Raw genomic sequence first — 19,529 nt, 5'->3', positions numbered from 1 at the left:
CCCACGCCATGGGCAGGGACTGGCCTGAGCACCACATAGGCCTCGGGTTCTCATACGGACAGAGGTCGTGCTTAGGTCTGGCACACGGCAAGGATGTGGCAGCTGAACTTGGGCCCCAGCCATGTGGAAACCCAGCCTCCACCAGCCACAGCCCGGGTTTGGTGCTCTCAGATGACATCCTGACTATGGGATGCCCGCCATGGCGGACGCCTGTCCCCGGGGCTGGCTCTGAGAGAAAAGTCAGAGTCCCCATATCCCCACAGAAACCAAGGGGGTAGCAAAGGTGAAACACCTGAACACCCCAGGACTGACTGGCAGGTGGGGTGTGGGGTATGGGGCAGACAGGCCCCTGCCCCGGGCCCTATGCTCACCGGCCACTCCGTCCCCCCTCCCCAGGCCTGCAGAGACTTCTTGGAACTAGCAGAGACACACAGCCGGAAATGGCAGCGCGCCCTACAGTATGAGCAAGAACAGCGCATCCACCTGGAGGAGACCATCGAGCAGCTAGCCAAGCAGCACAACAGCCTCGAACGGGCCTTCCGTAGCGCCCCGGGCCGGGCCACCAACCCCACCAAGAGCTTCAGCGAAGGTGAGTGGGTGAGGGCCACCCAGCCTGGCTGGGTCCCTTGCTCAGGGCTGCTCAGCCTCTGTTCCTTCCAACCTGTGCTCTGTCTCCGCCTCCTCCTGCCAGCTGGCTCTGCTTACACGCCCCCACCCCCAGTACACATGCCCCTTAACATGCCCACATTCGGGCCTGCCTCGGTGGCTTTGTATTTCCCACACCCACTACCGAAGGGTAATTATCTCCCTGCATTTAGGTTCCAGTTCTTATGAGAAAAGTCCAGTGAGCCCAACTGTCCCTCTGTGGCAGGGCTGCCCTGGTGCCAGGTGGCAGTCCACCTGGCCTTGGGCTGGGAGTGACGGGTCCATCAGGAAGGGTAGCTAGGCCCCAGACAGACTGACCAGCATGTTGAGCAATCTGGGGAGGCTTCCAGAAGGAGAGAGGCCTTTGAGCCAAAGCACTGAGCGGGAAGCTCATTCCAGGAAGGGGACCTAGGGCAGCCACAGCCTCGTTAATGCGGCCCAGGTGACTGAAGTGGGAAAGGAATGAGGGGCTGGTGGGGGGGACAGGGTCCAAAGTGGGGGGCACCCTTTGGGCTCTGGACTTCCTCAGGCAGGTGAGTGAGTTTTCAGAGTTGCAAACTGAGGCGGCGGTTTTGCGTATATCTGCAGGAAGCCTCTTAACTCCCAAAGGAGAGGACAGTGAGGAAGATGAAGATACCGAGTACTTCGACGCCATGGAAGACTCTACATCCTTCATCACTGTGATCACCGAGGCCAAGGAGGACAGGTGTGTTCTCCAGGCAGGACCAGCGGCCCTGGAAGGAGCCTCTCCCAGGCTTAGCCTTTCCCGCCTTGTTCTTCTTAAGCTGCACCTGTTCTTCGTACTTGGGGTTTTCTTTCAAGTCTTGCTTCACACTGTATTTTGATTATTATTATGATTGTTCTGTTCCTCAGATTCAAATGCCCACACAGAGTTTGAATCAGGGTTTCATTTTAACGGAGGTGGAGAACAGAGCCTGTGCAGGATCCAGTTCCAGCCGGAGAGGGTGGGGGTGGGGCCTGGGACCCCAGGGCCGGGGTGGAAGGCGTCTGCTGCGCTTTCTTCCCTCGGAACTACGCGCAGTCCCAACCACTCCCTCCACCACGCCCTCGTTCCAGAACAGACAGGCCATGCAGGAAGTCCCTTTTATTTTCTATTTCCAAGCCTCCTTTCATAAAAGTGTCCTCTTTCAGGATGTTTCTAAATACACACTAGAGCACAGCGGTAACCCGGACACTGTTGTCAGATTCTGGATCCCCAGGAAGCGCCCCTGGGTGGGACAGTGCTGGTGCAGGACCCGCAAAAGGGAGGGGCAGGAGCTCTGTGTGGGCAGGCTGGGTCAGAGGGCAGCACCCTGGCGCATGAATAGGGATTTGCTACAATTCAGAGTTGCCTCATTAGGACATCGCTTCAGGCCCTAGTACTGGAAGGGTCGTGAGTATGGCAGCTCTGGGGGACATGGAGGTGGCTGATGAGCTCCACCCATGTCTGTGGCTCCTCTGCGATGGCCTGGGGAGGAGCTACCGCTCCAAGTCCTGTGGACAGCGACATAACCGACCGCTGCCTGTGCTGCCCCCTGCCCCCTCCATCCCTGGGGCACGGCGGAGTCACAGAGCCTCCCATGCTCCCCCGAAGGCCGTGCCCTCAGGCAGGACACTCAGGCCCTCATGGATGAGGACCAGCAGGCTTCCTGGCAGCCTTATTCCCTGCATCTGATCTGCAGCCCACACCCCACACTGCCTTCCATGGACTCCCTGGAGCCCAGTTCACAGAGGGGGAGGCCAGTAAAAACCCCCAGCCCCTCCTTTTTTGCCTCTGTGTACCAACATGGGTCACCACCCCATGTCCTGGTTTCTCTCAGGGCAAGGGCCTTTGGGATCTCTCTAACCCCACAGTGTGTTTCTAGTCCTATCAACAGAGTATTTCCAACTCAATCACCGTTCATTTCCCAATAATATTTTAAAATTTGCTTGCTTATATTGCTCTCACAATGAGCTTGGCTTGGCTGTTCTGAATTTCCTTTCACTTTCCCACCCAGCAGTGTCACCCTCCTGCACCCCTCCGGCTTCCCACCCACCCCTCCCATACCTGGAGTCCCCAGGAGCCTGGCTCTGCCCCCTCCTTCACGCCCCCAACCCAGCCACCTTCCACACCTCAGCTGACAGCCCCAGGCCTCTCTGTTGCCACCCAACCAGCAAGCAGGTGACCCCTGTGCTCGATACTCTTCATTGGCTCTCTAGGCTCCTGACACAACCCCAAGGCCCAAACTACCACCTTCCCTGGTAGTGTAGCTCCTCTGGGCTGCAGGTGGGTCCCTTATGAGCAATGACCCAGTGAGTCCTTCCCATTCCCTGAGTCCCTGACTGCCAATGCCTGCCCCTCACCCCAGCTGGCCCAGGTCACCTGTCCTCGAGGATCCCCCAGAGCTTAGGTCCTTCAACCATACCACCCCCTGCTGCCTAGCCAATCATCTCACCACAAGTATTCATAGGCACAGGCATGCATCTGACCCACTTCCTGCCCTTCTGGAACCCCAGTCTAGTGCGAGAGTCAGACCAGCAGACAGTGAGGACACAGTGGGGCCCCACAGGGCTCTAGGGGGCTCTGCCAGAGGAAATGGCCACCCCCAGCTTCATCCAGGTCCTGGGTCTGCCAGTCCCAGGAGGGGCTGTGTGCAGGGACCTCAGGTGACTTTGCTCCAGTGTCTGCTCTTATGGGACATCAGTGGGTGGGAGCCCCTTCACTGCCCTGGGCCCCCCAGCCCAGCTGAATGTCCCAAACTGGGCATGTCCCATTGGAGAAGCAGCCTTGGGGTGAGCTGTCCCTTGCACCTCACTGATGGGTCTGGGTAGAAGGTGCCCAGGTCCCCAGGAGGCCTCAGGATTTGTAAATAACTTGCCTCCCCTTTTGTGTTTCTTGCAGAAAAGTGGAGGGTGGGACCACAGGCCCAGTGGACTGGACCTCATCAGATAATGTAAGTGAGAAGGAAGACCTCAAAGGTGGTTAGAAGGCAGGCTGCCACTTTGGGCTCCGGGCCTCTGGGGCGGGCTCAGTGCCCTGGCTCCCTTCCACCTGGTCTGACCTGTCTGCCAGCCTGCCCCTGTGCCAGCACCGTGCCAGTGGCTAGCTCAGTGCTTGGACTGCATTGGATAGAGGTGAGGGCCAGGGCTGGAAGGCCGAAGGGGCACCCTGGCCTCTGCTCACAGGCACATTCTCTCTGGCAGGTGCTAGATGGCGCCTCACTTGTGCCCAAGGGGCCCCCCAAGGTCAAGAGGCGTGTCCGCATCCCTGACAAACCCAACTACAGCCTTAATCTCTGGAGCATCATGAAGAACTGCATCGGCCGGGAGCTCTCCAAGATCCCCATGCCGGTAGGGGCTGGTGTGGAGCAGCTGCAGTGGGTCCCAGGGGGGCCCTGTTTTGTGCATGGATAAGGAATGGCCTCTAAGTACCAGCAGCCTGGGTGTCATTCTTAACAACACCTGAGGAGCATGTAACAAATTATCAAATCGTGTTCAACAACATTGCCAAAATCCCGAGAGCAGAGGTCTCAGGCTCTGAGGGAAGAAGCTAAGGAGGGGCTCTGCATTGATCAGAGATGTGGGGACCCCCAGAGCACCTCTGTACCTGACAGGGCTTCCCGATGTCCCGGCTCTCCTGACCTCGTAGATGGGGAGTGGCAGGACTGGGCCCTCCTGGGCCAGGAGCTGTCTCTTGCACCCACTCCAGTGAGGTCACACATCCCGCTGAGGATGGAGCTAGCATTCTCGTGTCGCCAGGCTCTGATGGCATCTCCAGGGGGGAAATGTTTGGGGTTCAGGCCAGACTTGGTTTCACTGTGTGCCCCAGGACAAACCCGTTCACATCTCCTGCCTCTGTGCCCACACCTGCAAAGTGGGGCAAGGAACAATGCCCAGATAACAGTGTCTGGGAGGATGAAAGGGGAGAACTCAGGGCAGTCCCTGCGTGATGGCTGGCCCAGGGTCATAGCCGAGCACCACAAGTGGGGAGTGACCCTGCTCTGCCCCAAGACCAGGATGGAGGGGGGGCCACCTATAGGAGCTTTCACCCAAAAACAGCACAAAAGCTCAGAATAGGTGGAAAACTCATTCATCCAGCCACCCACCCCTCCTGTCACTCTCTAATTCTGCCTCTGTGCTAAACAAGTCAGAAACTCTGGCCTTGGTGGCCTTCACATCCTAGGAAGGGAGAGTGACAGTGACCATAGTGACAGGGTATGAGTTACAGCGGGTCCAAAAGCCACGAGGCTGTAGAGAAAACTGAGGGTGGAGGGGAGCACAGGGAGCTGCGCATGTTTGGACAGGGCATTAGGAGGGGTAGGCAGAGGAACTTGAATGTGGAGGCACCATCTGAACCACAGTGCCCAGGACCGTCTGAGGAGAACAGGTGGGCTGGGAGGGCCCCGGGGCGGTGCCCGGAGCAGCGCCTGACCACCCCCTGTCCGCAGGTCAACTTTAACGAGCCCCTGTCCATGCTCCAGCGGCTGACGGAGGACCTGGAGTACCACCACCTGCTGGACAAGGCGGTGCACTGCACCAGCTCAGTGGAGCAGATGTGCCTGGTGGCCGCCTTCTCCGTGTCCTCCTACTCCACCACTGTGCACCGCATCGCCAAGCCCTTCAACCCCATGCTAGGGGAGACCTTTGAGCTGGATCGCCTTGATGATATGGGCCTGCGCTCCCTCTGTGAGCAGGTGAGGCCCACGCACACTCCGGCCAAGGCGCTCCTGCCAGGCCCGGGGGTCCCAGGGAGACAAATGGGACACGGCCTCTGACCCTGCCGTGCCCAAGCCCATGAGGCAAAGGCAAGGTCCAGAGGCTGGGCCTCCTGCAGCAGGGGCAGACCTCCTGGAGATAGTTGGGTGAGGACAGAGTCAGGGCTGGTGTGTGGGGAAGGGGAGGGCCCCTCCCCCTGCCAGGAACCGCACAGCGGCCCTCAAGGGACGAGTGTGCGGTGCTCGCTGGGAGTCTGGGTAGACCAGAGTGGGGGAGGTGGCAGGCAGAGGGGATCCTGCACGGTGTGGGAACCCTGAGTCTGTGACAGTGCAGGCCTAGAATGTGAGGAGCTTCTGGGGCCCAGCGGTCCTGCCCTGGGGGTTGGTGAGGTCAGCTTGCCCCCATCATTTCTCAATGCCTTCCCCACAGAGATGCATATTCTCCCCACAGAGCAGAGCCAAACCCAGGCCCTGGGGTCTAGGAGCCTCGGCAGCAGCATCTTAGCCTGAGCTTGTCTGAGGAGGGGTGAATCTGTCAGTGCCTCCCTGGGTGCTGGGAGGACCTGGGCAGGTGCTGCGTGAAGGCACCCAACATAGAGCTTCCCGGCTGGGCTGCTGGATATCAGCTGCGGGCCAGGCACTGTTCAGGGCCCGGGGAGAGCTCCAAAAGCAGACATTTCACTGCTTTTGGTGGCTAGTTGAAAAGGCGTGCTGTGGTGGCAGTGTAGCCCTACACAAAGCCAGTTACGGGTAGAGCACAGGCTGCTTCGAAAGTAGAGCCTGGGTATTTGCAGATGCTTTGGATGTAGGGAGAGGGCCAGGGAGGAGGAAGGGAGGAAGGGAGGCAAGGGAAGGCAGCAAGGATGACCCTCGCATTCTTGGCCTGAACTACTGAGTGAATTCCCTTCTTCATTCAGTAGAGTTGTAGAGTTGACCAAGTGCCCCCAAAGCGCCAGGTGCTATACAGGCAGCAGGGAAGTGAGCGGATGGGGTGCCTGTTCTCCTGAAGGGGGCAGTGCGGGACAGGTGCTGTGTAAGTGGATGGTTCTTGCACCTTTAGAAAGCTGGCTGGAGCCAAAAGTGAGGGAGAAAGGAGCACAGGTCAGCGAGGAAGTGGGCGGGCAGCCTGAGGCTTCGGGTTTCAGTCTGTGTGGCAGGTAGAGAGGGTCCTGACACCTGTCTTTGTTTATGTGCCCCCTGCAGGGGAGAGTAAAGTTATAGATGCTTTGCGCCACCCACTGTGGGCTGGTGAGGGGGAGGAGCAGATTCAAGACGCATTTTGAAGAAAGAACAGCCAGGATTTGCTAAGGGTTAGAGAAGGAACACAAGAAAGAGGGCCAGGGATGACTCTGAAGCATTTGGTGTGAGCAGCTGTTAAGACTAGATCATTGGCCTGAGCAGGAAGCCAGGACACAGAGTGCCAGGGCCAGCCCCTCGGGGTCACATCCTGGGTGTGCCAGTATGGTGGGCTCTAGGACATGTGGGGCCCCGGCCGGCCGTGGGTGACAAAGAATGGGGGGTGGGTTTGACCTGTGATGCTGAGACCAGAAAGGCCTTGAGGTGCCACTTACGGGGACAGGAGACAATGAGAGATGCAGGAGGGCGCGGCAGGAACTCTGGGCAGTCCAAACAGACACCCGTGTGGGAGCGTCCAGGGCGCGGCAGGAACTCTGGGCAGTCCAAACAGACACCCGTGTGGGAGCGTCCAGTGGGCAGCTGGGTCGCAGGGCTGCAGTCCCTTATGCAGTTCCAGCGCAAGGCTGGGGCTGGAGACTGACTGAGGTCGTGACCCAGCAAGGAGGTGCCTTAGAGAGGGAGGAAGCTGGGGAGAGGCTGAGCCCCAGGACCCTGCCACCACAGGGCCACAGAAATGAGGAAGAATAAACAAGGGGAAATTGACAGGGGCTTGCTGGCAGGTGAGACAGCAGTTGGGTCGCCCAGGGCTGTGAGAGGAGGGGGGAGGTGTGGGGGCTCCCGAGGGCTGTGCAGAGCTTGCTGTGCCACCCCCTGTGGCCGGGGCAGGACACTGATATGGCCTCCTGCTCTAGAGCCATGCTGGCCAGGAGGGAGGCAGAGCCCAGCTCTGCCCCTCAGTGCAAGTGGCTGCCCCAGCCTGAGCCCCCCGTGCAACATGGCACAGTAGGGGGCAGCCCTTTGCAGATGAGTTGTGGGGCTAACTGGGGAGTTGGCAGATAAGCCCTAGCTAGAGTGTCACACTTCACTTCCTAGCCATCAGCACAGCTTGTCACAGGGGCCCCCTTGAGGCCAAGCTCTGTCATCACCCCATTTCGGAGCCCAAGCCTGGCATAGAGATGCCTTGGTCCTCTTCTCCTGACCACAGCAAGCCCAGGACAGCCGCCCAGGCCGGTCCCACGGCCAGCCCTTGTTTTTCCATCAGAGCACCGTCCTTCCTGGGGGCCTGTTCCCAGGGCCGTGGAGCCGGTCATGCTGAGCACAGGGCCGGTGGTCCCCACAGCTGGTTGGGGAGCAGGCCTGGGCCCATGTCCAGCAGATACTCATGTCCTGTGGGTCTGGTCTCAGGTGAGCCACCACCCACCATCAGCCGCGCACTACGTGTTTTCCAAGCATGGCTGGAGCCTCTGGCAGGAGATCACCATCTCTAGCAAGTTCCGGGGAAAATACCTCTCCATCATGCCGCTAGGTGAGCTGCAGCCCTGTGCTTTCCCAGGACAGAAAGCCTTTCTGGAGAAGTGGGAGGGTTTTACCAACCCAGAAGCCAGCTTGGGGCCTCTAGGAGGACATTAGTCTCTCTGCAAATCTGCTCCCCACCTCCCCAGGCTTCCTGGATGCCTCCCTGGCCTATGCCCTGTCCCCAGTCTACATGAATACTGCTTCCAGTTGTCAGGACCCTGGGACCATGGGCAGACAGGATGGCTGGGGTCTAGCATGGCAAGCCATGACTTCTGACCCTATATCTGGCCTCCAGGTGCCATCCACTTAGAATTCCAGGCCAGTGGGAATCACTACGTGTGGAGGAAGAGCACCTCGACTGTGCATAACATCATTGTGGGCAAGCTCTGGATTGACCAGGTCAGGTGGTGCCCTCAGGGAGGGGGCGTGTGGCCTAGAGGTGGGGCACTGACCACTAACCTTCCTCACCAGACCGGGGACATCGAGATTGTGAACCATAAGACCCAGGACCGGTGCCAGCTGAAGTTCTTGCCCTATAGCTACTTCTCCAAAGAGGTAGCCCGGAAGGTAAGCAAGGCTATCTCTCAGAGTCATGGGAGGGGCCTGGAGTGGGGCGTGTGCCTGTGCTGATCCTGCCCATGTCCACAGGTGACAGGAGTGGTAAGTGACAGCCAGGGCAAAGCCCACTACGTGCTGTCAGGTTCATGGGATGAACAGATGGAGTGCGCCAAGATCGTGCAAAGCAGCCCCAGCAGCCCCAGCTCAGATGGGAAGCAGAAGACCGTGTACCAGACGCTGCCAGCCAAGCTGCTGTGGAAGAAGTACCCGTTGCCGTGAGTGGGGCTGAGGGCGGGTAAAGAGCAGGCAGGGAGGAGGAGGCAGAGGCAGTGGGGCCTAGGGCAGGCAGGGGAGCCTGGCCAGCCAGGCAAGAAGTGAGCGGCAGACACTGGGGTCAGGATGGTTCTGTCCGCACGTAGGCAGAGACCGTGTTCTGCAGCTGACATCCCAATGTGGCTGTATCAGGTGGTAGCCGATTCTATGCAGACTTTAAACAGGCTGATGAAGTCCATAGTCCAAGGAAGGAAAACCAATGTGAAAATCTGGGCAAGGAACAGAAAAGTATAAAAAGTGGCACAGCAGGTTCCAGAGAGAGCAAAACAAAGGAAAAATTAAGCAACTGAACTTGAGAACTCCAGTTGGGAAGGTTTAATAAACTCCATCAACAGAATATAGGTCAGAAGGAATAAACCCTTCAAATAGAGAGACAAAACCTGGAAAAGACAAAAAGCCAACAGAGAGAAAGCTTACCACCTAGTGACCCAGAATGACTCCTGGAGCAGCATCGCCAGCAGCCCTGGGAGCCCATAAAGACCCCAAGGGTAGCTGTGCGCACGTCAGGTTTGAGGGCAGGGTCTAGCGCACTTCTAGTCGGGAGTCTAGAAGGAAAGAGAACATATCTGAAGAGCAAACAGCAGAGAATCTTCCACACCAAATCTGTACAGTGGAACTGTTGAAACTAAATCAAAGAGAAAATATTAAGCACCCAGTTGTGAAAAAGACATGTATGAGTTTCTGAGGAATAGCAGACAGACAGCGGTCTCTTCCTCAGCAATGATGGAAGCTTGAAGATGGTCAAATGAGATCTTCCATGTGCAGAAAGACTCACTGCCGGCCGACAATAATACACCCAGCGAGAACACATTTACAGAGTGTTGAAATGTTTTATTTTCAGACTATTAAAAACTCATTTTGCCACCAGCAGACCCACATTAAAGGATATACCTCCTGCAGAAGGGAAGTGATCCCAGATGGAAGATCTGAGATGTATGAGTGAATGAAGAACAAAAACTACATGAACCTAAGTGAACAGTAAATAAACAAGAATAGTGATGTCTTGCAGGTTTTAGAATCTAAACATAAAATACAACTGTGTGATCATAAAGGTCAGAAGGATAAATGGAAGGAAACTTCTCAAAGACCATTGTGCTACCCAAGAAGGTGGTCAAGATGTATGTTAACTTTTGGCTGTGTGAAGTCTGCATTCCTAGAACCACCACTAAAATAATGTTTAACTGGAATCCCAGAAGGAAAAGAAAGAAAGAAAAATGGAAAGGAGAGAGAAATAGTTAAATAATGGAAATAAATTTCCCAGAACAAAAACAAGGAGATGGGAGACCTTGGGCTGAAGGGTCTGTAGAATTCCAGAGAGAAGAGATTAAAGAAAAGCTTTCACCTAGATCATACTATAGAGAAAATTAAAAATGCCAAGGAGAAAATTCTAGTAGCTTCCAGAGAGGAGTATAAGAAGATTACAATTAAGGATAAAGAATCATATTGACAATCAGAAAGATTGACATCTTTCAATAGCCAGTGTTTGGAGTAATATTTTCAAGGTAATGAAGAAAACAAAATTAGAAGACTAAGATTTTTATACAGCCAAGCTATCATTTAATAATGATGACAACAAAATGTCATCAGGCAAAGAGCCTCAGAAGGTTTGCCACACAAAACCCACAATGAAAATGGTATTAGACATAGTAGTTTATTTATTTATTTATTTATTTGAGAGAGAGAGAATGCAGGAGAGCACAAGCGGTGGGGGCAGGGGAGGGTCGGGGGTGGGGGGAGACAATCTTAACCAGGCTCCACACACCCAGTGCTTGGCTGACATGGGGCTTGATCTTACAACCCTAAGATCATGTGAGATCATGACCTGAGCTGAAATCAAGAGTTGAATGCTTAACCAACTGAGCCACCCAGGCGCCCCTAGACATAGTACTTTAAAAGGGGAGAAAAAAATCCAGAAGTTGCTGTAAAAGACATACTATGACGTAAACGTTGTGTTTTTGGAGTTTTTTTTTTTAAACAATGACTAAGACCAAAGGCAAAGAGAAAATAGTCCTAAATAATGCAGAATTTAAGGTGTAAATAATGTTAGCACGTCAGGATATGAGGAGAGTTGTAAAGGACACCAAGGGATGAGAAGGATTGTTAAGTTCTTATTAGAAGGAAGAGACAAATATAAGATGTTAGAATAGTAAGAAAAGACTAAGAAGAAAAAGGACAAATAAAAACAATAAATCAACATAGTAGGAATAGGTCCAAACATAACAAACAAAAGTAGATGAAACTCACCAGTCAAAAAACAAAATACTGACTGGATTTTTTAAAAATCCAGATATATACACCTTCTAAGAGATGTAAAAAACAAAGACATGCAGAGGTTGAAAGTGAAAGACATACCATGGGAATACTAACTGGAAAAGCTACAATAGCTATATTAATATCAGATAAAATAGACTTTAATAAGACAAAAGCATTATTAGGGATGAAAGAGTTGCTATATGATAAAAGCTCTTCAAGAAGATAAGGAGTTTCACTCTGCATGTAATGAAACAGCCTCAAAAATAAACAAAGCTTATATTGATGTAAAGGGAGAAACTGGTAAATCCATCACCATGTGGGAGATTGAGAGACTTCAGCATACCTTTCTCACTTGGTGATCAGTCAAGGGTGGCGGGGAGAGGATCAACAAGGATCTGAGGAGATCAGACAACATAGGATGTCCACACACTTGAAGTTGCAACAATCAAAGAACATACTTTTTACCCAGTGGACATGAAATGTATGCAAAGATCTATCATGTACTGAACCTTAGAGAAAACTCAACAAATTTAGAGGGCAGCATACAGACCACATCCATGATAAGACAATTAAGTCAGAAGTTATGAACAAGATGACAAAAAATCCCCACGTGTTTGGAAAAAATTGTTAAGTTGCTAAATAACTCATGGGTAAAATAATAAATGAGGATGAAAATTTAAAAATACCTAAAATTGGGGCACATGGGGGCTCAGTCAGTTAAGCATCTGCTTTTGGCTCAGGTCATAATCCCAGGGTCCTGGGATTGAGCTTTGCATCTGGCTCCCTGCTCAGTGGGGAGCCTACTTCTCCCTCTACCCCCTCCTCTGTTCTCTCTCTCTCAAATAAATAAATAAAATCTTAAAATAAAATACCTAAAATTGAGTGAGAATGGATGTAACAAAGTTAGTGCTTTAAAGGAAACAGATTGTCTTAAATAGGCACATAAATAAGCTCATTCATTTTGAGACTATTTCTTTTCTGAGTTTCTAATCTAAGAAATTAGAGAAAGGTCAACATATGCACCTGGGTGGCTCAGTGGGTTAAAGCCTCTGCCTTCAGCTCAGGTCATGATCCCAGGGTCCTGGGATGGAGTCCCACATCGGGCTCTCTGCTCAGCAGCGAGCCTGCTTCCCTTCCTCTCTCTCTGCCTGCCTCTCTGCCTACCTGTAATCTCTGTCAAATTAAACAAAATCTTTAAAAAAAAAATTAGAGCAGAGATTAGTAAAATAGAAAAAAGTAAAATAGAGAAGTTTAAAAAGCCAAAAGTTGATTCTTTGAGGGAAAAAAAACCTGACAGAAAGCTACTGGCAAGACTTATCAAGAGAGAATATAGAAATAAATATCATTAATGAAGAGTTTAATATGACATGCAAAGTACTAAGAATTAAAATTCAGATGAGAACAAATTCTTAGAAAAATATAACAAGAACTGAGTCTAAAAGAAATGAAAAGCATGACTAGTCCTATAATCAAAGAAACTGAAGTAGTTTAAAAATTCCCAAAGGAAAACACAAAGCCCAGATAATTTTGTAGGTGAATTCTACCAAATTTTCAAGAAATATATTATCCCAATAGTATATAAAATCTTTTAGATCAAAGGAAAAGAAAAAATGCTCTCCTTTCCTATGCGTGAGGCCAGGATAACCCTGATGTCAAACCAAGCTAAAAGAGCCGTAGGAAAATTAAAGTTCTGCCCTATTTCACTCATGAATATATAACCCAAATTTCAAAACAAGACATTAGAAAATCAAACAGTGTATAAAAAAGAAAACATTCATCATCAATCCTCTTGCATTTATCATGGGCATGCAAAGATGATTTTATAGGGCACCTGGGTGGCTCAGTTGGTTAAGCGACTGCCTTCGGCTCAGGTCATGATCCTGGAGTCCCAGGATCGAGTCCCACATCGGGCTCCCAGCTTGGCAGGGAGTCTGCTTCTCCCACTGACCTCTCTCCTCTCATGCTCTCTCTCTCTCTCATGCTCTCTCTCTCTCTCAAATAAATAAATAAAATCTTTAAAAAAAAAAAAAAAAGATGATTTTATATTAGAAAATACACAAATTAACTCATCACATTAATAAATCTCAGTAGATTCAGAAAAAGCATTTTAGGTGTCTTAGTACAAGGTTAATGTGCAAAAGTCAGTTACATTTCTACACACTAAAAAAAAACAACTAGAAAATACAATTTAAGAGAAAACAATTATTGTATCAGAGAATATCAAGGACCTTGTAATGAATCTTATATTCAGGACCTCTATAGAGAAAATTATAAAACTTTACTGAGATATTAAAGAAGAGCTAAATCAATGGAGAAAGACACAATGTTCATAAATAGAAAGATTTATTATTACAAAGATGTTATCATCTAAAGAGGAGTTCAAACAAAATCCCAATAGCGATTTTCATTGCTTGATAATAGTGATTTTTAAATTTTTAAAAGGGCCAGAATTTTCTTATAAAGATTTTATTTATTTATTTATTAGAGAAAGAGAGTGCATGAGGGAGAGAGAAGGGGCACAGGGAGAGGGAGAAACAGACTCCCTGCTGAGCAGGGAACCTGATGTGGGGCTCAGTTCCATGACTCTGGGATCATGACCTGAGCCGAAGACAGATGCTTAACCAACTGAGCCACCCAGGGGCCCCAGGGCCAGACGATTTCTGAAGAACAACAGAGAAATAAGGATTAGCCCTACTAGATATTGGGACTTATTTTGAAGCTCCAGTAAAACAATGAGCCTTGAAACAGACCCAAGGATGTATATATCTTTGGCATATAACAAAGGTGACATGAGATCATGTGGAAAGATGGCACTGTTCACTAAAAGGACTTGGTAAAATGGTTATCCATATGGGAAAAGATTAACTGAATCTCTCCCTTACATTAAAACAGAAATTGACTTCAAGCAAAGCTCTTAGAAAAGTATTAAGCTTGATTTGCTGTTAAACAACAAGTTAAACTCTAAGAAGAAAATGCTGATGAGTATCTTTTAGACCTTAAGAAAAGAGATCTTAAGACACAGATGCATGCAACTATATTAAAATATTTTTTCCTTATTTTTTTTAAGATTTTATTTATTTGACAGAGAAAGACACAGCGAGAGAAGAAACACAAGCAGGGGGAATGGGAAAGGGAGAAACAGGGAGCCCTATGCGGGGCTCGATCCCAGGACCCTGGGATCATGACCTGAGTCGAAAGCAGATGGTTAATGACTAAGCCATCCAGGCGCCCCTCTTTTTTTCCTTAGAAGAAGTTTTGCTCTTTAAGAGACAATCTAAAGAAAGTGTACATACACATTTAAAGAAAAGGCAATATATAAACTTGCAGAAGATAATCACAATACTTAATACCTGACAACAGATCAGTATTGAGAATTTGGCCACAGTTAAAAATAATAACTAAAAAAAAAAAAATCAAGAATACCTCATCCATGAATAAAGCAAAACAGTCTGGCAGAAAAAGTGCAAGAGTCACAAGCAAGAATTTCACATGAGAGCAAATACACATAACCAGTCATCATATAAAATGATCAACATCATTGGTAATCAGGGAAATGCAAATCAAAATCACAATGAGACCATTTTGCCTTCATTTAATTAAGAAAAAATGAAAAAGTCTGACAGTACCAAGTGTTGAAGAAGATACAGATCCATAATATTTCTTATGCATCACTGGTGTGAATGTGAATTGGTGCCACCATGTTGAAAAGCAGGTTGGCCTTACCTCCTAAAGAAGAATATCACAGAGTCTATGGCCCAGCAGTTCCACTTCTAGGTATATACGCAAGAGAAATTCCTGCAAATGTACAATGAGAAACATGCATAAGATTACTCCAAAGCAAAAACTTGCAAACAGCACAGATTTATTGAATGAATAACTGTGGTATTATTTCACAGGAGGGAATATTACACAGTAGTTGAAACTAATGAACCACAGAAACATGCAACAATATAAATTTTGGCAGCATAATATTAAGAAAAAAAAGCAAGTCCTAGAAGGTTAAATATATCATGATTCTTTTTATACAGTTAAAAACAAATATGTAAATATATGTATATGAATACACACACATACATACACATTTAAGACTATGTAAAGATGCAATAAAATTAGATTAAAAGGTAAGCAAGGGACTGATGAACCCAGGAGTCTTGCTGACAGCTACCTGAGAAGGAGATAGATTGGTGAGTTTTCCATATGGTTAGATGTAGGTTTTGTCAGGATTCTACATTTTGCTTAGAGGTTCTTCTGGTGGTCAGTTTGCATTAATACAAGCAGATCATGCAAGGACCAATAAAAAGAGGGTGTCGTGTAGTAAGGATCATGACTAATCCAAAGCTGTGTACCTGAGATCCAAAAAAGGAGAACAAAAAGAAAAAACAAAATAAGATAGATTTAAATCCAACATATCAGTAATTACATTAATTGCTCCCATTACAGGTATAAGATTTCAGATAAGGCTTAAAAATCCAACTATATGTGGTATATAAGAGCTATATCTAAGTAAGAAAGTAAAGAAAGATTGGAATAACAGGATGGAAAAAGATATGTCCACAGAAATAACAAAAGCTGCTATAGCTATAGTAATGTCACAAAACAGACTTTTAAAACAAAAAGATGGGAGGTAAGAGGGACATAATGATAAAGGTTCAATTCATTAAGATGAGTTCTAAATTTGAACGTATCCTATACCTAAAGAACACAGCCTCAAAGTATTTACCACAAAAGCTGGCAGAAATACAAGGAGAAATGGATTAACTGACAACCAAAGTAGGATATTTTAACAAAGCTCTCTTAGTAATGGCTAGAAACAAGGGGAAAAAAATAGTTTGAACCATAGAATCTACTGGACAATTATAGAACACTGCACTGAACAACTGCAGGAAACACATTCTCTTCAGGAACACATGGAACATCTGCAAAAACTGACCAAATACTGGGTCTTTGAGCAAATTTCAAAGAACTGAAATTATACCGGTATACTGTCTCCAAAGCAATGTTAGAAATAAAGATGACTAGAAAAAAATCCCCAGATGTTTATAAATTCAAGAAATGTACTTCCAACTAATCCATAGATCAAAGAAGATACAGTGGACATCAGAAAATGTAATTGCATAAAGGGGTGCCGGGGTGGCTCAGTCCCTTGAGTATCTGACTCTTGATTTCCGCTCCCTTCATGATCTCAGGTGAGATGAAGCCCCCCAAGCCCCCCTTCCACCTCATGCTCAGTGTGGAGTCTGCCCATCCCTCTCCTTCCATTCCCCCCCCCCAAAATTGCTCGCTCTCCCTCAAATAAATAAATAAATAAATAATCTTAAAGAAAATGTAACTGCATGATAATTAAAGTAATACATATGAAAGCTGTGAGATTCAGTTAATGCAATACTTGGAGGGCAATGCCTAACCTAAAACGCACATATTAGAAAAGAAAAGCTGCAAAATCATGAGCTCAGCAACCATCTCATGAAGTTAGAAAAAGGACAGCAAAATAAATCCTAACAAAGTGGGAGAATATAAAAGTAAACTCAGTAAAGCAGAAAAATCTAAAATAGGATCAACAAAGTTTCACCTTCAACCAACGAAGAGAGTGGAGAAATCGGTGAGACGGTTTAAAATGGGGGGAAGGTACATATAACCCACATCACAGATGTGAAAAGAGGACAGCACCGTGTCCTAGTCATTAAAGCAGTAGTAATGAGATTGTGAAACATCACGCTGATCTAGTTTTAAAACGGGTGGAAATTGGCAAATTCCCAGAGAAGTGGAATGTAGCAAATCAGATGCAGGTCGGTGGAGGGAGTGTGCAAGGTGCGGGCAGGAAAAGAAGGAGCCAGCTGCTCCTGTGCGGCTGAGCGAGTTCTGGGAGTGGACAGGTGGCCCGGGGGCCGTGCGGGCCAGCTCACGCCACCCGTGCCGCCGCAGGGAGAACGCCGAGAACATGTATTACTTCTCGGAGCTGGCTCTGACCCTCAACGAGCACGAGGAGGGCGTGGCACCCACGGACAGCCGCTTGCGGCCGGACCAGCGGTTGATGGAGAAGGGGCACTGGGACGAGGCCAACACAGAGAAGCAGCGGCTGGAGGAGAAGCAGCGCCTGTCCCGGCGCCGGCGGCTGGAGGCCTGCTCGCGGGGCTGTGGCACCGAGGAAGGTAAGGCTGGGCTGAGAGGCAGGGAGAGAGGGTACCCTGGGGCTGGGGAACAGGTTCCCAGAAGGAAGTGATGCCCTGGGGGTGGGAAGGGAAAGGGGAGGAAGGGAGACCCCAGAGACTGGGAGGGTACGGGGGGGGGGGCATGTCCTGGGGGCAGGGATTGGGGAAACCGGGAAGGGGGCGGGGCTGGGAAGAGGCCACCGTCCACCAGCCCACCCACTGTGCCTGCCCAGCAGAGAAGGAGGCAGATGTGTACATGCCGCTGTGGTTCGAGAAGAGGCTGGACCCACTGACCGGGGAGACGGCCTGCATGTACAAGGGCGGCTACTGGGAGGCCAAGGAGAGGCAGGACTGGCACATGTGCCCCAACATCTTCTGAGCGCCACCCCTCCTGCAAATACAGGCGCCTGCACAGCCTGGTCCACCTCTTCTTTAATGCACTCAATTTAGTATTCAACTGCCCTCCTCCCACACCTTCCCTGCCCCATCCCCGCCCTTTGTTTTACACTTTTTGGGGGCTCCCACCTTGGAAGGAGGAAGTGCTGACCTGCATTCTTTTCAGCTCCCAGGTGCCCCGGGTCACCCGAGCCCCTTCATTATGGACTTGGTTCCCACTGGGACCCCAGCTCCCAGTTACTACAACTCAGGCAGGCTGGCCCAGGCCCTGGGCTGCCCCAGTCACCAGCCCCACCCAGGGAGGCACTGGCCCTTCCTGAGGAGCCACTTTTGACTTTTTTAGAAAAAACTATCTCCATTTCTTTCCAGCCAAGACGTTTAGTAAATATTTTTAGTACAGCACTTAGCAGACAACTTTCTAAGTGTGCTTTCTTGCCATAAACATGTCCTGGCAAGAGCCCCTTCTTTTTAAGACATCAGGAAGCCAGACCCCTTCGAGCAGGGAGCATTTTGTCGCTCAACATAGCAAGGCCATGTTTGTATGGGAGCTGCCCAGTCACCAGGAGCACAGGACTCTGCAGAGAAGAGAACTGGAGGGGCCACCTGGCCCAGGAGAGCACAAGTCAGTTGTCTCCGGAGCTACAGCCGCACCCACTGTGGGGGAGGGGACGCCAAGCAGCCCCCATGTAGATTTGAGAGCAACAGCCCCTTGCCTAGCTTTGGCCATGCCAGGGCTGTTCCCCAGCGGTAGAGAGGCCAGAAAGGGCTGGGGGGCAGGGCCTGCAGGTGCTCCCCACCCCAGAACCAGGCCCCAAATCAGCAATAAGAACAAACACTCGACTCAGCCTGGGCTGGTGCCCTCAGGCACCAGAGACCCAGTGTCCCACCTCAGCCTCAGGCACCTCTGGGGTGCCCATCTCCACACCCCCTGAACTCTTTATTTGCCTGATTTATATATATATATATATATATATATGATATATAAATATATAAAAATAGCTATTTTGCTTAAATTTCTATGGTATGTGGAAGTTAAAAAATGATGAAGACAGGGCATTCCTGTCTGAGTTTAGCCCTCCTGTCAGCTGTGCCCCGCCCTCTCCTCAGACCCCCTTCCAAAGGCTTCTGCCAATGGTGGGGGGACTGGGCCACTGTGGCCCTGTCCCAGCCCCTCAGAACCCCCACTCCAACCCCTCCCACTTAAGTTTAGTCCTGAAAATTCATCACAGGATTTTTTTCTGTATACTCCAGGACTGATTTTGTTTTTATAAAAAAACAAAAGTGAAAACACCAACATATGAGATGCCTTAGGGTGCCCACTCAAGAGGCAGGGTGGGCTGGGTGAGCTGGGTGGCCCCAGCAGGCCTGCAGCAGAACTGTGCAATGTACCTCTTCTCAACACTGTTTGTGAGGGAGTACCTTCTGACTGGTAATAAAAACCTTGGATTTGGAGTTTTCCAAGGCCCTGTCCCTGAGTGTGTCTGTGACTGGGTGGATCAGGGCTGATGCAGGACAGGTGACACCCTATAAAGCAGCATGGGTGCAGAGCCTGGGACTGTCTTCTGCTCTGCACTGAGGAAAGCAAAGGAAAACTGGTCTAAATGGGGAGGGGAGAGAGCAGGGTGGAAGACCAGGGTCTGGGCCAGGAAGCCTGCAGAAGGCAAAGACAGAACCTCAGGGAGGATTCACAGCTTTTCCTGGGGCTTTCTGGGGCCAAGCCAAGGCACTCACCCCACTCTTCTCTTAGAGGGAAGCCCACCTGGGTGAGTTCCAAGGTTACTCTGTAACCATAACCTGGACTGCTTCTGTTGTGTTGTCCCAGGTTGCTAAACAACTCAGGTCACTAGCT

General features: G+C 49.8%; 1 protein-coding gene across 1 annotated transcript in view; it reads left to right on the top strand.

Moving 5' to 3' along the window:
* OSBP2 (oxysterol binding protein 2) overlaps positions 1-17,718 on the top strand; it is a gene marked incomplete at its 5' end in the record, with an annotated part of 159,673 nt that extends 141,955 nt beyond the window's left edge. Inside the window, 11 exons of the mRNA XM_080821621.1 lie at positions 397-589; positions 1,234-1,351; positions 3,527-3,578; positions 3,829-3,975; positions 5,073-5,318; positions 7,881-8,001; positions 8,287-8,390; positions 8,463-8,558; positions 8,640-8,824; positions 17,058-17,284; positions 17,521-17,718. Coding sequence (XP_080677747.1) covers positions 397-589; positions 1,234-1,351; positions 3,527-3,578; positions 3,829-3,975; positions 5,073-5,318; positions 7,881-8,001; positions 8,287-8,390; positions 8,463-8,558; positions 8,640-8,824; positions 17,058-17,284; positions 17,521-17,663 — 1,632 coding nt within the window. The 3' untranslated portion in view covers positions 17,664-17,718. The remainder of the gene's footprint in view (positions 1-396; positions 590-1,233; positions 1,352-3,526; positions 3,579-3,828; positions 3,976-5,072; positions 5,319-7,880; positions 8,002-8,286; positions 8,391-8,462; positions 8,559-8,639; positions 8,825-17,057; positions 17,285-17,520) is intronic.
* Positions 17,719-19,529: the final 1,811 nt, after the last annotated feature.

Source organism: Martes martes (genome assembly GCF_963455335.1).
Source record: "Martes martes genome assembly, chromosome: 13".
Taxonomy (NCBI): Eukaryota; Metazoa; Chordata; class Mammalia; order Carnivora; family Mustelidae; genus Martes; species Martes martes.
This window is presented reverse-complemented; position numbering and strand designations above follow the sequence as displayed.